At 37.1% G+C, this 17,246-nt stretch overlaps 2 protein-coding genes and 1 non-coding gene across 3 annotated transcripts; 1 reads left to right on the top strand and 2 right to left on the bottom strand.

Annotated features, from left to right (window-relative positions):
* Window positions 1–10,139: 10,139 nt before the first annotated feature.
* Window positions 10,140–10,709, bottom strand: LOC111913365 (uncharacterized). The gene has a single exon (XM_023909089.1). The coding sequence runs from the start codon at window positions 10,707–10,709 to the stop codon at window positions 10,140–10,142; it is 570 nt and encodes a 189-aa protein (XP_023764857.1).
* Window positions 10,710–13,082: 2,373 nt separating this feature from the next.
* Window positions 13,083–15,227, bottom strand: LOC111913346 (uncharacterized). Its single transcript, XM_023909071.2, has 3 exons — window positions 14,781–15,227; window positions 14,535–14,659; window positions 13,083–14,427 (listed from the first exon to the last, which is right to left on the bottom strand). The coding sequence occupies exons 1-3, from the start codon at window positions 15,225–15,227 to the stop codon at window positions 13,083–13,085; spliced, it is 1,917 nt and encodes a 638-aa protein (XP_023764839.2).
* Window positions 14,992–15,098, top strand: LOC111915096 (small nucleolar RNA R71). The gene has a single exon (XR_002858041.1). It is a non-coding gene; the product is annotated as a small nucleolar RNA R71 (small nucleolar RNA).
* Window positions 15,228–17,246: the final 2,019 nt, after the last annotated feature.

The raw sequence follows: 17,246 nt of genomic DNA on the forward strand, positions 1-17,246 counted from the left end.
TTTTTCAGTTTCGGTTTATACGGTTTTTTCGGGTTTTTTGGTTTCCGGTTCGGTTTTTGCTCACTCATATTTGACCGTATAAAATACCATAAATAGTCGTTGAATATCGTTTCTTCGTAAATAACATGGTTATACTTTCCATTATATGATTTTTTGGACCACAAAAATAAAAAGACACTGATGTTTACTAATATTTACCGATAAAATAAGATGTTTATGCTCTACGACATTTGAGTAAATTAAATACTATAGAGAATGGTTATCTTTTATTGGCTTGTATATAGCATGATTATACTTTTAATATGATGATTTTTAGGACCATTTAAAAATATAAAAATCTTTTGGTTTGTGTGTAAGATGTTTGTGTTGTATATATTGATATCAAGGAAATGGTGTTTACTATTTAAATTTAAGAAATACTATAAATGATGGTTGAGTATCGTTACCTTGTAAATAACATGTTTATACTTTCCATTAGATGAGTTTGTAGGACCGAAAAATAAAAATAAAATAATTTATACCGATAAAATAAAATAACATGATTTTACCTTCAATTAGATGCTTTTTAGGACCAATAATATAAAAGGCTGTTGGTATATTTTGATAAAAAAAAATGTTTGTATTGTATTACACTGATATTAAAAAAAATAGGTTTAAGTGAAGAAAATATCATAAATAATAATGGTTAAATATCATTCTCTTTAACTATACTTTCAATTATACTTCTTTGAAATAGCCCACGTCTTGTCGACTCCTACCACAAGGCATTAGTCCAATGTGACAATACTTCTTTTGACAAGAATTCACATGCAAAGGGCAAAGACACGTATACGTCTCATGTAATATGAAACCCACCAGCAAAATAATCACTAAAATAAACAAAATATCATACTTTTCATATTTATTATTATACGTAACCTTTATATTTTTCGGAAAATGTTTTTTTCTAATGAAATATTTTTTCCCGCATTTCTTGCGGTATAACCACGATGTCATTTCAATATTTCGTAAAATGATTGATATTATTTCGCTATAAAAAGAAAAAGAATTCTACAATTTTTAAAGTTGTGCATAGTGGAGACTATAGATGAGATTTAGAATTGGAACCCGAATGGGACTTGAACCGGAACCGTTAGAACCAAAATATATAGAATTGGTCCGGGTCACTGGTATAAAGAATGACTTTATCCGGGTTCCGGGTAATCCGAGTTTTGGGTCCTTCGGGTCCGCGTAAACTAGGTTTTAGAACCAGAACCGTGTTAGGAACCGGAACAGGTTTCTATGAAAAGTTTAAAACATGCATATCTCATTCGTTTGAAGTCGGATTGACATGATGTTTTTTTCAGAGTGTAGTTTATAGTTTGTACATGATTTTAGACTATAATTTCTGTTTTTAATTATTTTTGTGTTAATATTCATTGACTTGCAGTCCCTCAAAGTCGGGATATCAAAGCAGAACATTTTATGTTTTTCAGTTTTTTTTTTTTGGGTTGTATTATGTGAATGTTTTAAAACAAACATATCTAATTTGTTTGAAGTCGGAATAATATGTGGATTAAAGATTTGGTTGTTTAGCATGTGATGTTCCTCCATACCTAACAAGAATAAATAAAAAAGAAAATGGATGAGGAAGGTAATCAACTATTGATTGTGTTCATATTTGATTCATTTTATACGCAATATACCATCTAACTTGTTATTTGTGTTCATCATAATCACATGTGATTGGTCAAAATGATTATGATGAACATAAACAACAAGTTAGATCGTATATTGCGTGCAAAAAAACAAGTCGACCAAATGTAAACAAAATCAACAGTTTGTTACTTTCCTAAGTCATTTTCCTATTGATTATTGTCAATAACTAGGTTATAACCCACGTGTTACACGGTTGACAATAAAAAAACTTATATTATAAAAAATCATATCATTACAAAGAAATATATGTATATAATAATTGATCTATATCGGTAAGTATAAGATCGTCTTTCTTAATAATTATCTAAAATTGTTACAAAAATTAAATAATGTTATATAAATCATTATTAATGAGAAAAACATAACGGTGTAATATGAAACATTTAAATTTAATATACTTAATATGAAAAAAAAAACAATTATACATGATAGAACAATATAAAAAAGAAACTCAAACTATCAATATTATTCTTTTATATATATATATATATATATATATATATATATATATATATATATATATATATATATATATATATATATATATATATTAATGAGAAAAACATAGCGGTGTAATATGAAACATTTAAATTTAATATACTTTATGAAAAAAAATAATTATACATGATAGAACAATATAAAAAAAAACTCAAACTATCAATATTCTGATTCTTATATATATATATATATATATATATATATATATATATATATATATATATATATATATATATATATATATATATATTAAAGATGACCACTTTTAGGAATAATGTAGTGTGCTTTTTGGCAAGAATAGTCCATGGATGTGTTGTTTCCATTTAATTTTTGTGCCTAGGCATTTTATGGAAATATTCACATTCTTTTATGCACGTGTTGATGATCGTTTGGTTTTATCCGCTTCTGGATCTGTACAATCTCAAAAATCAGGTATACCTTGTGAACCTTCTTCTTTGAGTGATTGTCATATTTGGCCCTTGATAAGAAGATGTTTGGTTGGTAGGTACGCGGGGCGTACTGGGGTGTACACTCAGCGTACTTGTCCGTGTTCTGATCGTGAAGGATTGCCAGGTAAGCGGGGTGTACCCGGACCAAAAGAGAAACCCTAATTCCTTGAGCCTCCTTATTTAAGCAACCTTATGGCCCTTTTGTTGGCCACCTTTCCCAGAGCATTATCATTTCTAAACCCTAAATCTCGTTCATATAGCAAGGGAGTGTCTAGGAGAGAGCTTTGTAGTGTGTTCTTGGCCATTTGGAGCAAGTGAAAGCCTTGGAAAAGGAAGAGTTAGAGCTCAAGCTTGTGGATCCGAGATTAGCAGTGAAAGAAGCTTCATTTTGAGGTAAAAAACTTCAGGATTTACATCTTTTCTGTTCATACCTTGTAAGAGAAGTTTTAGGGTTTTTGTCCCCAAGTTGATAGCTTTATTAGTTAATGAGCTCTTAGAAGCCGAGATCTTTCCCATGCTAGCTCATTTAGGGTTGTTATGTGATAAAAATCCAGTCTTGGTTATCAAAAGTTGTTCATGCATGAGATATGGACCTTTAAAGGTTGGAAATGGAGTGGTTTGGGTGTTGGTGACTTACACAGCCATGCAAAGGCCTAAAGTCACCGACTTTATGGATTAAGTCGTATTAGAGAAGTCAGATCTGGAATTTGGACGCAAGTCTTAACTAATTAAGACTCAAAAATCAAAGTAGACTGAAACTGGGAATTATACCGAGCGTAATCCCAATACGCAGGGCGTAGGGGATCGCGTTCCCTGTTTCTGTAAGGTTGCCGGGTACGCCCATCGTACAGGGTTGGTACGCGCGGCGTAACCCGGAGAGAGTTGACTTTTGTTGACTTTTAGGGTTTGGTCAATATTTAGGTCTTTGAGCCATCAAAGGGGTAAAATGGTCTTTTACCCTTCTGAGGATGTCAAGAGAGAGTTCAGTCTAGCCTTTGAGAGTTGTATTGATTAGGGTATTTATTCCATGTAATTAGGCGGAGGCTAGACCAGATTTTTACCGAGTCAGAGATTTACCAAGACACCCGAGGTGAGTCTTCTCACTATACTTTACCTTGAGTAGGTAACCAGAGTTATGAGATAGAGTATCTTGTATGCTATTTATGTGATGTGTTTCACTGCATTATTTCTACGTGACTTATGTCATGTGTATATCAGAGTTAGGACCGGTAGGTCCACAAAGCTAGGACCAGAGGGTCCACAGAGTTAGGGACCAAGGGCCCACAGAGTTATAGCCTCGAGTGGCTAATATGTGTTATATGTGGTATTTTGGGGAACTCACTAAGCATTTATGCTTATAGTGTTTTGTGTTATGTGTTTCAGGTACTAGTGACGATCGCGGGAAGACGCCGACATGATTCATACACACACGCGGAGTTTTATATGTTCTTTTGATCTTGGGATATGTTTTATGAATTGAGATGTGATACATTGAGATTTTTATAATAAATATGAATGGGAATGTGTTTTGAAAATGCAAAAAATTGTTTAGATTTTTACGGTGTTACAGGATCTTTCCCCATGTGTCCTTATCTTCGAAATTTCAGATGAGCATCCAAACCTTTCGTTTTCTTTCTTCCTTTGGAGGTGCTATAGACGGTGAGTCGCCACTTCCGCCGCTTTCTAATTGTTTCAATCTTTTCTATTCAGCCACCACCACCGTTGCTTACGTTTCTTCATTAGGTTTCGTCTGTTGTCTTCGAAGGTGGTGTAGAACGGAGGTAATTTTTCTGGTGGGTTCCAACTTTTATTTCCCATGTTTCTCAAATGCAGCTTACACTACCTCTTCCTGTATCTTTCTCTCTTTTGTATGTTTCACCTGCTTGCGTTCTGACCTCCACCGCCTTCTCTCACTTTCGATGTCATGCTTTGGAATTCTCGATTTCCCTTCTCTTTCTTTTTGGAAGAAATCAAGATACAGAGAACATAAATCGACCCTACAGGGGTTGTTGAGCCCCCTATGTTGTTGTGTGGTCATGGAAACCAAAAAAAAAAAAAAGTGAGGATGCCAGTCGCCGATGGTGACGGTCGATCACTGGAGACTACAGCGGCGAGGTCCAGCCGAAGCCTATCGGAGGTATTCGGCGATTGACTTGTAGAGGCATCTCCAAACCTATCTGCTAATATATTTCTCTCTCTCTCTCTCTCTCTCTCTCTCTTTATATATATATATATATATATATATATATATATATATCCTGATGTGTGATTTAATATGCTTGTATTTTATTCAAGTTAATTTTATAAAAATAATTTACTTAACTAGAATATTAAACACACTAGTCAGTGTACCTAATCGTGCAATAGTATAGCTATGGTAAGAACGAGTGTCGATCTCAAGGAACGGTGTTTCAATTAACTTTATTCTACTATTAGCTAATTACTGATTAAATTAGAAAGGTTTTGTTTTCCTAGTTTTGCAAGACTAGATACTTAAATTACCAAATTAACTCAAAATTCACTTAATTAAACTAACACTAACCTAAGCAAGCAAACAAGTATGAATTAACCAAGGTGAGAAAGAGACTTTCGTTTAGCTTTGGGTTTGTTGTTATTACGGTTGTTCATAGAAGTGCAATGGATTTAGTTTCTTTGGCTACCGATTCCTAAGATGACCAAATTGGTATTCACCAATTTAATCCTTTAGCAAACTAGCTTATTTATTCGGTGATCAAGCGGACAAACTTACAAGTTCACTAGTGTTCAGTTCGAGTTGCTTAGACTTATAATTAATTGACCAATTAATTTCATTGATTCAATTCTATATATGATTTTTCGTCATATATTGGCTCCTATACTTTTTTACCCACTTTTCTACTTACCCCTAGGTTTTAATCAAAACTCTAGTCCTACGATTTTGCAAGTCACAAGATCATAAGATTCAGATTCGATTAAGAAAATAGTCATTCTATCCTAATCAAATTCAGCAATAAGCAGATTGAAAGTAGTTATAAAAAATACTTGAGGTTCTTTAATAAGCAAAAGTCAACAAATAACCAAATCACTAAATCCTAACTATGAAATCAACCATATTTAGTCAACTCATCCTAGCGAAACGAAAGTCATGAGTGTTAAGCTCATGATTTCAGCAAACAAAATCATAAAATCGAGATTCAAAAGTAAAGACATCGTTATTCCTAATGAAAAACCGAAAAGTAGAGTTTAGTTGCCTTGAATCTCCTTCACCTAATGATTGTGATTGAATTCCTTGCTTCCAATGCTTAATTCCAGTGCCTTTGCCTTAAAAAACTTCGAATTCTCCAGAGCCAAAAGTCCCCATTTGGAGGTTTATGTGAGATATTTATACTTCTCCCGAAAGCAAGGCACCACGTCGTGGTAGGTACACCACGACGTGGTGATTGTGTTTATCCCGTATTCTACACGTCATCGAATCTGATTGGAAATCTTCAAGACACCATGTCGTGGCAGATATTACCACGACGTGTTGGGCATATTTTCCTTCATTTTAGAGCTCTAGTCCAAACTTTCAACTCCAAGCTTCTTTAATCCAGCTTCCGACTTCCTTTTTGCTTAAACAATTCTTCTAATACCTGCAACATGATTCATATCAAATTAAGTATCTTTTGTTTTAATAAGGGCATAAAAGTAATTATAATATCAGGATATGTTGTATAAATATGCACATATCAAAATACCCCACACTTATTCTTTGCTTGCCCCCAAGCAAATTTATTTAAAATTTTACCAGCAAGATACAAAACAATCCATTTCAAACCCATCCATTATCCCAAGACCTCAATGCATGTAATTGTGTCTATAATTCCTAAGAACTTCCCATTCCTAAATACTCACAATCCCTATGAATTTTCACCCCTTAACTTATATGACATTCATTTTTGCAACCCTTCGAATCAATCCTCAGAATTTTTGCTTTCCCTCAAGGTGTTTTTGGCTAAACAACCAAGCATACATAAATTCTAGAAATTACAACTTTGATACCATAATAGAGCTCTTTTTTTTTATGAATTCTTCACCTTGTTGTATATTTGATCTTTGATTTACTTGAATTCACCACCTTATTTGTTTGATTTTCTGATATCTTCAATTTTTGATTTCTTCAGAAATTATGTTCTTTTGATCTTCACACGTTGAAAACTCCAAACTTATTTAACTCTTTAGTAATCTCTCTCTCTTTTTTTACATATATTCTCACTTTTTTTCTCTCAAATCCTACATTCTTAAGCAAGGAGCTTAGCTTCAACCTTTATTAGGTAAGATATCAGTCTAAGTGCAATGACTACCTAAGCTTTCCTGGATAGATTTCAGGTTTAGGCTGCAAAACGTGTTATGCCATATAAGCTACCAGATTAACTTTCATGCTTCATGACTTTTCACTAGAAAATGGGAAGCCACAAATACACTATAACATGTGTTGGCTCAAGTAAACATTTGGGCTCTCATTGGATCATCTAATACTATACTAGCAAAAATTTTAATTGGCTAAGTTTCCTAAATTATCATATTAAGAACTAAAATTTAAAAATCAAATGCTTTTCCTTATGTTAAATAACCCCTACCACACACTTATTTCATGCAATGCCCTTATTGCATGGTATGCAAAATATAAACTTAAAAAGAAGGAGAAAAAGGAACAGAGTCCCCTGGGATAGAAGATGTGACTTGACTCATGGAAAAGACTTCTAACTCGTTGGAACGTGTGGACACAGAAGTTGAAAGAATAGCGGCCTCCTTGTGGTAATCGGTAGAATTCTTCATTAAAGCGCGAAAAGAAAATTCAAAGGCATGGGAACAACTCATCCATACCATGAAAATAAATATGATGCTACCCACATTATGGAGACTAATGGAAATACGAGAGCAAGTTTGGAAAACTGACTCGAAAAGCACCACGTCGTGATGAATATAACCACGTCGTGGTAGACCAAAGAGAACACTTCTCGGTGATGAAAATTGCGACACCACGTCGTGGTGGTGTTGAAAAGTGAAATTCGAAGGGCGAAAAGAGCTGCAACTTGAACTAAAATGACACCATCTCTTCCATACAGTTGTAGGACATGACTCTTTCACTCTATGACTCAATTAGACCTCGAAAAATGCTCTCAAATCACGGTTCTCTTGACGTTCTCTTATACCTTCACTCTAACGAACTTTCTTGTTCCAAATATACCCTTACTTGACTCTTACATATAACCTGAGACTAGGACAAAGGAAACGGTAATAAAAGTAGGAAAAATATCCAAACAACCAAACCATACAAAAAAAAACAAAACATAAAGTAAACAAAAGAAAACCATAATAAAAAAACTAGTCTAGAACAAGACAAAATAAAACCAAAGAAAAGGATAAGAACTCAATCTTCTGCCTCATCACCAACTCCACCACCACTGCCTCCAGCTCCACCCAACTGCTCTTGCCAAATGTCACCCCACGTTGGAACATGTTGGTACGCAGAAGTAAAATGTTGTGGACGAGATATACACATAGAGCTCATTAAATGATCTAGGCTCATGTTGGTGTAATTTGCTGCACTAGACATATAGTCCTCATATCGTCTCCTTGCCATACCGTAGGGATCCATGGGCATCTCATCTTCTTCCGGTACCACTGGCTCATCTGCTTCTGCATCATTTCCCTGTTGCCTTCCACGGCTTGGAACCCGGTGTCGTGGAGTATCGTCAGGAATGCTAAAACCACCCATTCCATGATCAACAATAATCCGAGCCCTCTTATAAAGAAGAGTGGAAAAGGTCTTTTGAGGTTCAAATGTAAGCATAGAAGCCTCCCGCTTCTCAAAAATACCAAAAGATCGCGCGAGTTGGGTAATCCACATACCGCCATAAAGCAGGGACCCACGCTTGTCCTTGGCTGCCCGGACTATAAGGAAATCAGCCAAGAGAAAAGGCAAATCAGCATAAACCTCAGTTGAGGTGAGAACCCATAAAAAGAAAACATCCACAGTAGGACATTTATCCCCCTCTTGACGTTCATTAATGGTATTAGTGATCAGTCGGTGTAAAAGGCGGTGAATTGGCGACCAGATGTCGCTTTCTTGTGCAGTACCCTTGTGGTAAACCCCATTAGCAATAGAATGCCAATGGTCCTCTGTCTTGAACTCTTCAATGTTCTTAATGGAGGCTGCTATAAATTGTTGGTATAAGGGTGTATGGACTTCAGCTGGAAGGTAGATACCAACCTGTAATGCAAAATCAGCTAGGCTTAAGGAACGCCTTTCCCCTCCAAGGCAAAAAATAAGATTATCATCCGCATAAATTCAATCTTTTTTTGCGAAAGATGCTGTGGCAAGAAATTCATACACCAATTCTTTGTAAACCACCTCTTGAATCTCAAAAATTCGCCTCCATCCCAAACACATAAACTGCCCTTGAACTCCATTTAATACCTTGTCAAGATAAGGCTCCATAGCCTCCATCAAACCCGAACTTCCAATCCAGTGCCAATCAACCTCAAATGGAACATGCACCTTCCTTTTCTTGAGTAAATCAAGCTTAGCAGTCCAAAGCCCACGTGTCTCGGGTGCAACATCCCGTGGAAAAGAATACCATGGAAAATCGCGAGTAGCGGGTTGACTTCTTCTAATCCTGCTAGTCATTTTTGCATAATAGCCACAAAATAACAAGCAAACAAACCATATGCATTATTATAATTGAAACAGAAGAAGAAAAACTTTGATTCCAGCCACCAAGACGAGGACCACGATGAACTCGTCGTGGCGTCGTGACAGTGACGAGATAAGATCAAATCGCTCTAATTTCAACGTCATATTAACTAAATCCAAGTTCAAGGTTTGTTCAGTGGATTAAATAGAGTGGAATGGTAGCAAAATTAGGGAGCAAAACATCCTAAATTGGGTCCGATTTTTGCAAAAATCGGAACCCTAGTTTCCCAAAATTAGCCCTAAATATGTTCAAACTAAGAAATTCTAATACCCTAATAACTATCAAGAGTAAGCAAATCACAAGAAAATCATACCTTTTGGGGACAAGGAACACGAAATTGATGGAGAGGACAAAGAGTTCTTCATGAGGCTGGCACGACGAGAAAGATGGGGTGGTGCAAAAAGTGAAAATGTTTTAACCTAAGTTCAAAAACCCTTTAATTACAGCAGTTATATTTGTCGCCACGACATGGTAGAATACAACACGTCGTGGTGTCGAGGTTTTTTTCATAGTAAAATCGTGAAAAAGAAATCACCACCTCGTGGTGGGCAAAAATTTTTGTTTAACAAAAACGCTTAAAAATACACACCCCACACACGTTTATGCCACACCCCATGACGAATTCATAGACAAACCAGAATAATTAGATAATAAAGACCTAGATAAACTAAAAAAACAAATAAAAGTAAAGAAAAGAAAATGCAAACTCAAAACAACAGGTTGCCTCCTGCAAGCGCTTCTTTTGAAAGAGTCATGAGCCGGACTCCTTTCCAAGCTACGTTGTTTCTGCTCGTGTGAACTTGAAGATTTCACCCTCCCTTTCTTCACTTGGCATTCCGTCCTCGTAATGCTTCACTCGATGCCCATTAACCTTGAAATAGATCCCGTCTCTTGAAATAAGCCCGATAGCTCCATGTGGGAAAACTTGTTTGACAACAAATGGCCCGTCCCACCTTGTTTGCAATTTTCCGGGAAACAGTTTCAACCTTGAGTTGAAAAGTAGCACTCTTTGTCCTTCATGAAACTCTTTATTACCTTTAAGCCTCATATCATGCCACTTCTTAGTTTTGTCTTTATAAATCAAAGAACTTATGTAGGCTTCGTTTCTAAGTTCTTCGAGAGCATTCATTTGTATCAACCGGTTGGCACGTAGTTCATTTAACTCAAAATTACATATCTTTAAAGCCCAAAATGCTTTATGCTCTATCTCAACTGGCAAGTAGCAACTCTTCCCATAAACCAACCTATATGGTGTAGTACCAATAGGTGTTTTAAAAGCTGTTCTAAACGCCCATAATGCATCATCAAGCTTATCCGACCATTCCTTTCTATCACTTCCAACCATGCCCGATTTGTAACTTCAGTTTGCCCGCTTGTTTGAGGATGATATGATGTTGAAAATCTATGGTGAACACCATATTTTTGCAACACCTTAGCTAACTGATCATTTGCAAAGTGGGAGCCTTGATCACTAATTAGAGCCTTAGGAACTCTAAATCTTGAAAATAACTTTTTGAGGAAACATACTACTACTCGAGCATCATTTGTGGGTAATGCTTGTGCCTCCGCCCATTTGGATACATAATCAACTGCTACCAATATGTATTTATTCCCATTTGACATTGGGAAAGGTCCCATGAAGTCGATTCCCCAAATATCAAATATTTCACAAACTTGAATGCTATTTTGGGGCATCTCATTTCGTGATGAAATATTTCCCGACCTTTGGCATGAATCACATTCTTTGACAAATTTTGTAGCATCTTTAAATATAGTAGGCCAATAAAAACCCGAATCAAAAACCTTATTCACTGTATATTGCGCTCCATGATGTCCTCCGGTGGGCCCGCTATGACAATGCTTCAAGATTTCACGACTTTCCTTCCCGAATACACATCTTCTTATCATACCATCAACATAGCTACAAAAGAGGTATGGCTCATCCTAAAAGTAATACTTGATTTTTGAAAATAATTTCTTCTTTTGTTGGCGGGTCAAGTCGTTTGGAATGTATTCACTTGCTAAATAGTTAGCTATATCCGCAAACCATGTAATCTCTCCTGCTATAACCAATAAATATTCTTCGGGAAACTCGTCTCCAATCTTGTTTTCTTCTAACTCCTCCAAGTGCGGGTTTTGCAGTCTCGATAGATGATCGGCAGCCACATTCTCCATCCCCTTTTTATCTCGTATTTCGATGTCAAATTCTTGTAGCAGCAACACCCAATGAATCAACCTTGGCTTATCATCTTGTTTGGCAAAAAGATACTTAAGGGCAGAATGGTCGGTAAAAACTATGGTTTTAGACAAAACCAACTAAGAGCGAAATTTATCAAATGCAAAAACCACTGCTAGTAGCCCCTTTTCTGTAGTAGTGTAGTTCTCCTGTGTTGGGTTCAAGGTCTTACTTGCATAGTAGATAGGCTGAAAATGCTTGTCAATTCTTTGTCCCAAAAAAGCTCCCACCTCGAAGTCACTGACATCACACATAAGCTCAAAAGGAAGACTCCAATATAGAGCTATCATAATAGGTGTAGTGGTCAATCTTTCCTTCAACAAATGAAATGCATCTAGACACTCTTTAGAAAAGTTGAAAGGGGCATCCTTCAAGAGAAGTTGAGTCAAGGGCCTTGTGATCTTGGAAAAGTCTTTAATAAAACGCCTATAACATCCCGCATGACCTTAAAAGCTTCTTACCCCCTTGACATTTGTTGGAGGTGGTAATTTGGCTATGGTATCAACCTTCGCTCTATCCACCTCTATCCCCATCCTTGAGACCTTGTGACCTAACACAATGCCTTCCTTCACCATAAAATGACACTTCTCCCAATTGAGAACAAGGTTGGTCTTCTCACATCTTGCTAGCATAAGATCCAAGTTGGACAAACAGTCTTCAAAAGAGGACCCGAAAACCGAGAAGTCATCCATGAAAACCTCCATAAACTTCTTGATCATATCATGAAATATAGCCATCATGCATCATTGGAAAGTGGCTGGTGCATTGCATAACCCAAAAGGCATGTGTCTATATGCAAATGTTCCACTTGGGCATGTAAAAGTGGTTTTCTCTTGATCTTGTGGGTCAATCGGAATTTGAAAGTACCCCGAGAAACCATCAAGGAAACAATAATAAAGATGCCTGGACAACCTCTCTAGCATTTGATCGATGAATGGTAGCGGAAAATGATATTTTCATGTTGCATCATTAAGCCTTCGATAGTCAATACAAACGCGCCACCCGGTAACTGTCCTTGTTGGGATCAACTCGTTAGCTTCATTGGTTACAACCGTCATTCCTCCTTTCTTTGGCACAACATGAACTGGACTTACCCATGTGCTATCAGATATTGAGTAAATGATACCAGCATCTAATAGTTTCACCACCTCTTTTTTAACTACTTCTTGCATGTTTGGGTTGAGTCTTCTTTGGCGTTGTACTATTGTTTTAACTCCTTCTTCTAAATTGATCTTATGAGAACAATAGGCTGGACTAATCCCCTTGATATCCGTGATCTTCCATGCAATGGCATCTTTTCTCTTCTTTAGAACTTAACTAAGCTTTCTTTCTCGTGTTTCGCCAAGTCGGAAGCAATGATTATTGGCTTTTGTTGTTCTTCTTCTAAGAATGCATACTCCAGGTGTTCGGGAAGGGCTTTCAGCTCGAGTTTGGGGGTTGCGTCAGCTACCACGACGTGGTGATCCTGCGACGTCGTGGTTTTTAATTCCAGATCGAGAAAAAAAAACTTTGCCACGTCGTGGCACTCTTACCACGTCGTGTTGTGTCTTCTGTCTCTTGCATTGCTTCATTGTACTCCCCTTCTTCCAATAACTTCTCCAATTCTTGAAGGTCGAATTCAGGATCAAAATTTCCTTCATCAAGCACCATAAATCCCTCATTTTCTTTTTCTTTCCAACCCACTGATTCTTTTTCCAATATTTCATCCAACACATCAACGGAAAACGCTGTATCATCACTCATCCTTGAATGTTTGATCGCCTGATTAACTCCAAAAGTCACCACTTCCTCTCCAACACGTAATGTAAGCTTGTATTCCCTTATATCAACTAAATCTCGGGTATTGCTCAAAAATGGTCTTCCAAGAATGATCGGGACTTGCTCATCTTCCTCTATATCCAACACAATGAAATCCGTGGGGAAAAGGAACTTGTTTACTTTCACTAGTAGGTCTTCACAAATGCCCCTTGGGAAGGTCATAGTCTTATTGGCTAGATGGATAACCATGCGGACTGGTCTCAGTTCGGGAAGATCAAGCTTTTTGAAGAATGAGTATAACATCAAGTTGACACTTGCTCCTGAGTCGGCTAGAGCATGACTTGTTGCTAGATTCCCGAATTGGCACGGTAAAGTTATGCTCTCTGGATCCCCCATCTTCTTTGGTAGCATGTTTAGCATAGCAGCAGAGCAAGTTTCGTTTAGTACAACTTTTGATAATCCTTCCATTTTCTTGCGGTTTGTCAATAGGTCTTTCAAAAACTTGGCATACTTGGGCATTTCAACTAAAGCCTCAAGGAATGGAATGTTGATTTCAAGAGATTTTATGTGATCTAAGAACTTCCGGTAATCTTCAACATGCTTCTCTTGAATTGCTCTGCTTGGGAAAGCAAGTGGTGGACGATATGTCTTCGCCGGCTTGGTATTTTTCTCCTCAGAGTCTTGCCACGCCGTGGCAGATCCACCACGTCGTGGTGATCGCCCAGACTTGTTATCTTTATTTTCTTCTTGTCCTTCCTGTTCTGCTTCAGGTTCGTTTCTGTCAATAGGGGTTAAGTGAGTGATAATTTTCCCACTTCTAGTGGCGATGGCTTGGATGTGTGCTCCTCTTGGGTTTTGTTCGGTATTTCCCGGAAGTCCTCCCGGTGCTCTTTCATTGAATTGAGTAGCTAGTTGCCCAAGTTGTTTATCTATATTTAGGATCGAAGCTTGCTGATTTCTCAAGAGTGCTTGCTGGTTTTTCATCATCTCCTGCTGTTCCTTCATCATAAGTTGTTGCTCTTTGATTGCTAATTGTTGCTCTTTAATTGCTGCTTCCGTTACCTCATGCCTTTTTTAGATATTGCTGCAAATCAAGTGAGCATACTCTCAAAATCAGATTTCTTCTCAACTGTTGGTTCTTCTCTTTGATAAATACCCCTCCTTCTTTGTTCATACTTTTCTTCCTTGGCCTTTTTATACTCATCATAGGGCAACCACTTCTTCTTCTTAGGCTTTTTCCAGTCTTCATCTAGACGAGCCACTTGAGTAGCAAGCTTGGACCTTCCGGTTTCCATTTTCATCTAGGTCACATTCCTTGGTTAAATGTGGCCCGTCGTAGTTTTCACACCCAACCCGAATAGCATGGATTGTTTGGTCCAGTTTAGTCATTCTTCTATCCATGCTTTGCAACATTTCCATTACCGCTGACATATCCTCTGAAGCAGCATTTGCTGAACCCCTTGTCACATCATTCCGTGGATTATGGTATTCTCTAGAGTGTTTAGAGAAATCTTCAATAAGTTGCTTAATTTCTGCTAGATTTTTCTTAGTAAGAGGGCCTTGAGAGTCAAGAAGTTGGCGGGTGGTGACGTTCACCCCATCATAAAAGATCGAGACCTCTTGCTGCACATTTAGGTCATTTTGGGGGCAATTCCCTATTAGACCTTTATAACGTTCCCAAGCTTCATATAATGATTCCTCCAATTGTTGTTCAAAGTTAGTGATGACCTTTTTGAGCTTAGCCACCTTGGATGGTGGGCAAAATTGTTCCAAAAATAGTTCACGCATCCGTGCCCATGTTGTTACCGCGCCTGGTGGTAATGCCTTCAGCCAATCTTTTGTGGCTCCCTTAAAAGCGACAGGGAGCATTCGTAACGATACAGTTTCTCTTGGCACAGTCGGCAATGTCGTTCACTTCATCTAGATGCTTGTAAGCGTCTTCATGATCCTTTCCGGTGAAAGGAACCTCCTTTAGTATGGTAAGTATATGCCCCTTGAGTTCAAAAGTTGTAGTGGCGGGAAAGGTGGGTTGCACGAGGCCCGGTCCGGTGTTCTCGAACTCTCTTCTTGTATGCCTCCATTGAGAGGTCCGCAATGTTGAATGGTGTTGTCAGGTTCTTCGTGATCACTTCCTTCAAAATCAGTAAAACCTTCCTTCTTCTTGGTCTCGTACTCAGTGTCTTCTTTTGTGTTGCTGGACTCCCCCGTCTTCTCTCCCTTCTTTTTACCAAAAACCGATTTCAGACTCTTTAAAGGGGACTTCTTCGGAGTATCTTTGTCAGACTTGTCCTTGTTCTTTCGAAGAACGGATTCCGGGTCTTCGAGTGGTGGAATCAAAGATGAATTTGATCCACGGGCCATAAACGGTCTGCAGCTAAGCAAAGAAAACATGTGAAAGAAAAAAAAACGAAAAATAGAATTCTTACAGTAGCTATACCACGACGTGGTATAAATCACCACGTCGTGGTGAACCTAATTTACGAAAATACTTAAAATTAAAACTAAACTCTAACAGAAAATAGTCCTAACAATAGCAATATAAAGTAATTAAAACTGAGCCGTTCCCCGGCAACGGCGCCAAAAACTTGATGTGTGATTTAATATGCTTATATTTTATTCAAGTTAATTTTATAAAAATAATTTACTTAACTAGACTATTAAACACACTAGGTAGTATACCTAATCGTGCAATAGTATAGCTATGGTAAGAACAAGTGTCGATCTCAAGGAATGGTGTTTCAATTAACTTTATTCTACTATTAGCTAATTACTAATTAAATTAGAAAGGTTTTGTTTTCCTAGTTTTGCATGACTAGATATTTAAATTACTAAATTAACTCAAAATTCACTTAATTAAACTAACACTAAGCTAAGCAAGCAAACAAGTATGAATTAACCAAGGTGAGAAAGAGACTTTCGTTTAGCTTCGGGTTTGTTGTTATTATGGTTGTTCATAGAAGTGCAATGGATTTAGTTTCTTTGGCTACCGATTCCTAAGATGACCAAATTGGTATTCACCAATTTAATCATTTAGCAAACTAGCTTCTTTATTCGGTGATCAAGCGGACAAACTTACAAGTTCACTAGTGTTCAGTTCGAGTTGCTTAGACTTATAATTAATTGACCAACTAATTTCATTGATTCAATTCTATATAAAATTAACTTGATTTAATTTTAAGTATTTCGTAAATTAACTTGGCTCCTATACTTTTTTACCCACTTTTCTACTTACCCCTAGGTTTTAATCAAAACTCTAGTCCTACGATTTTGCAAGTCACAAGATCATAAGATTCAAATTCAATTAAGAAAAATAGTCATTCTATCCTAATCAAATTCAGCAATAAGCAGATTGAAAGTAGTTATAAAAAATACTTGAGGTTCTTTAATAAGCAAAAGTCAACAAATAACCAAATCACTAAATCCTAACTATGAAATCAACCATATTTAGTCAACTCATCCTAGCCAAACGAAAGTCATGAGTGTTTAGCTCATGATTTCAGCAAACAAAATCATAAAATCGAGATTCAAAAGTAAAGACATCGTTATTCCTAATGAAAAATCGAAAAGTAGAGTTTAGTTGCCTTGGATCTCCTTCGCCTAATGATTGTGATTGAATTCCTTGCTTCCAATGCTTAATTCCAGTGCCTTTGCCTTAAAAAACTTTGAATTCTCTAGAGCCAAACGTCCCCATTTGGAGGTTTATGTGAGATATTTATACTTCTCCCAAAAGCAGGGCACCACGACGTGGTGATTGTGTTTATCCCGTATTCTACACGTCATCGAATCTGATCGGGAATCTTCAAGACACCACGTCGTGGCAGATATTACCACGACGTGTTGGGCATATTTTCCTTCATTTTAGAGCTCTAGTCCAAACTTTCAACTCCA

Source organism: Lactuca sativa, chromosome 7, assembly GCF_002870075.4.
Source record: "Lactuca sativa cultivar Salinas chromosome 7, Lsat_Salinas_v11, whole genome shotgun sequence".
NCBI classification, from domain to species: Eukaryota; Viridiplantae; Streptophyta; class Magnoliopsida; order Asterales; family Asteraceae; genus Lactuca; species Lactuca sativa.